At 47.1% G+C, this 3,042-nt stretch overlaps 1 protein-coding gene across 1 annotated transcript; it reads right to left on the bottom strand.

The window, feature by feature from the left end:
• Nucleotides 1-818: 818 nt before the first annotated feature.
• LOC119448855 (uncharacterized) lies at nucleotides 819-1,843 on the bottom strand. The gene is made up of 2 exons (XM_037712066.1): nucleotides 1,783-1,843; nucleotides 819-1,357 (listed from the first exon to the last, which is right to left on the bottom strand). Exons 1-2 carry the CDS (start codon nucleotides 1,841-1,843, stop codon nucleotides 819-821), a joined length of 600 nt encoding a protein of 199 aa, XP_037567994.1.
• Between the last annotated feature and the right edge of the window lie 1,199 nt (nucleotides 1,844-3,042).

Below are 3,042 nucleotides of genomic sequence, written 5' to 3'. Positions count from 1 at the left end.
ATAGAGAACATAGTTTCTTACACGTTAAGACTTTTACTCGACATTTAGACCATTTCTCACGTGCAATTAAGGCAGTTTCAATGTAATTGTGTCCCAGGTCGTTTGCGTCTTCTAACTTGGGCTATGCAAAACCTAAAGCCTCCAAATAACGCATGCTTAGATGAGTCTATCAGCAGCGATCAAACAAGAGATGCGTCTGGCCGGAGCCAACGTTTCTACAAGGGTGACTTCTCTTAATGAAAGCAAAAATGCTACGAAAATGTTGTTGGTGTGCTATGACAAAAATATACAGGCGCTGAGGAACCAGGTGAAACTCATTCTAGTCAACGCGGATCCGTCTAGGCACTGAAAGAAGCGTGTAGCTGGTAATTCACGTAGTGAAATAATCATGTAGCTGGTAAATCATGTATTTGTTAAGTTACTTTCTTAGAAAATTCCTAAACTGGCCGCTTAAACGAAACGTGAAGCATTCGCTTACTGCGACAGCCGGGTACAAGCGTATACATGAAACACCAATCCACCCTCAACGTTGCATTGTTAGACCTGAGCCATCCGGCATCCAATGTCATGGTCAGGTTCAAGAATGAAACGAATTCTGTCTTTTAGATGCTTCATTACATTATACCAAATTTTAAGTGAGGCTCGAAGCGTTGCCAAAACTACGCGTGCTACAGAAGAAATCAATTGGCGCCAGCATATAAGGACCGAGGTGAAACTCATTGCGTAAGCGTCTAAACACGAAAACGAAGGTGTAGTGGTGAAACAGTTACTTTATTGAAAAATGCCTAAATTTGAAGAACCTATAATGCTTACAAGATCTACGACGTGGTCTTGAGAAACCCGTCGAACGGCGACTGAGAACAGGTCGAGTAGAGCGCCTCGCAGCCGAGACCGGACAGTCCTCCCAGCAGTCCCTTCAGGAGGCTCTCGTTGTTCCCGTGTGCTTGAACGGCGCCGGTGAGGGACCGCAGCATGGCCGCGACCGTGGGGTACTTGCGGACCGCGTCCTCGGTGACCTCGCAGACTGCGCGGATGCGACAGGGCTCGGTGTCCAGGCCCACGGCTCGAAGCAGTTCTCGGCCCAAGCTCGGCGACACGGAGTCGGCGACGGCAGAGTCGAAGGCGCGGAAGGTGGCTTGCAGCATTTCGCTCACCACGGGAATGTAGGTGAGGCCATACAAGGCCAGGTAGATCAGCCCCAGGGCCAGGAGAACGGGCTTCAGTGTTCCCACTGCTATGGCGATTGCTGGAGCGGCTAGTGCCAGAGCCAGGGGAAACAGCGTCTCCGGATTGGAGCGGCTGGCTACGGCGGCGTCTGTGGATGGCTCCGAGGTGACATTGAGGTACACGCTGTACCCTGCAAAAAGATTCAAGCAACAGACCCGCGTTAGTTGATGCACAACCGCGATAGAAGCGCCAGAAGGTTACGCCTGGCTAGTGCAAATACTTCCTATCATTTTGTAAGAAAATGAATGAAGGCTTTGTAACGAATGAAAGCGAAAAAAAACGAATGAAGGAGCTGTCAGAGAAACCCTACTCAACACAGACTGAACCCGAAAGGTGCCTTGTAAAATGCTGGAAGAGGGTAGCTACAAGATCACTGACGATAGAACATGGCTGAAGTCGTGCAATTTTAATTCGTTCCTCTTCCTTACACAAGGACCGCACTATTCTCAGGATGCAGAAAACTAAGAACTATAGTGACTGCATGTTCGCCGAAGCGGCCACATAAATGTGACGATGAGACAAATTTGTGACTGGAAAAGGCATATCGACACTTACCGTTGACAAGGGCAAGATGGGGCAGCAGTGCGACAATCATAGCCAGCGTAAGGACCTGCATCTTCGGTGGTCACTGCAGAACAACGTGGTTAACCGTGGATGTAGCGTGTCTGCTAGCTCTCGGCGGGATACTGACATCCGAAAGGTCCCCAGAGCCCTTTTTATAGCCCTGTCAATGCACCATACCGGGCCATTATTGCCACCCAGCTAGGCCTCACTTGCCCCCCCCCACTTCTCTACCACGTGTGCTTTCCTCCGTAGACGGCACGAGAGAGAACCCGCCAATGAAGTGGTCAGGTTCTCTCCCTCTCCCACTTGAACCACCTTTTTTCTTTTTTTTTCTTTTATTTATCAAATATGTGTGTAGGAAAAGGCTATCCGCTTAGGTAATGGCGGCAAAACCTTCTCGTTTTAGCAATACCATTCATATCGAAGTTGGTCCGACTCAAACAAACATACAAACAACAGCGACTATTAAACGAAATGTAAATAAATGTCAGAAGGTACCAACCCAAGGTTCGCAATAAATGGAAACTAGCACAGTGCACGCATATGTCAGGCCACGTGGAACTTGCAGAGCGAGTAATTGTCAGGTTGTGGAACACAAAGTAGAAGTAAAATTGTAGACAGTCACTTGCAGCTCACGGCTGCAGTCTATATTTCTATAAGCTCACGTCACGTCTATATTTGTAGGAAAGGTTTGTAGCATGGTTAATGGCGGCTAGTCCTTCAGCAAGATTCCACATGGCCAAGTTAGGCTCTCCACATCTCAAAGTTAGGCTGACGCAAGCAAACACAATAGCAAAACAGATTATATAAAAAAAATAGAAGCCGAAAGGTGCTAACGTGTACTTCTCTGTAAGTGGAAAGTAACACAATGTACGCCAGAACACGTGTGATTTGCAAGGCGAGTAATGTCTGGTCATGCAACGAGAAGTAAAAATAAAATTGTACTGCTGTCACTTGGCGGTTCAGCTGCAATAAGCACAGCCTACAGAATACAATCTGCAAGAGGTTATACACCACATGTTTTAACAAGAGCAACATTTCGATGCACATTTTCCCAGAAACACTGAACTCCAGCGTAGGAGCACTCTCGTAATTATAATTTATGCCGATCAGTTTGCTTCTGAGCACGTGTAGCTCAGAGTTTGGTCACCAAGCACAAAGGGTAAAGAAAATATATCGGAAGCATGGCCCGCAGAAACATTGCAGCACGCGCAATATAGTTTCTTGAATTATTAGGAGTAGATAAATGCT

Source organism: Dermacentor silvarum, chromosome 4 (genome assembly GCF_013339745.2).
Source record: "Dermacentor silvarum isolate Dsil-2018 chromosome 4, BIME_Dsil_1.4, whole genome shotgun sequence".
Classification (NCBI taxonomy): domain Eukaryota; kingdom Metazoa; phylum Arthropoda; class Arachnida; order Ixodida; family Ixodidae; genus Dermacentor; species Dermacentor silvarum.
This window is presented reverse-complemented; position numbering and strand designations above follow the sequence as displayed.

Coding starts and splice junctions, on each gene's coding strand:
- LOC119448855 (XM_037712066.1), bottom strand. CDS start 1,843: ATGCAGGTCCTTACGCTGGCTATGATTGTCGCACTGCTGCCCCATCTT. Junction 1,358..1,782: donor CCATCTTGCCCTTGTCAACG/GTAAGTGTCGAT, acceptor ATCTTTTTGCAG/GGTACAGCGTGTACCTCAAT.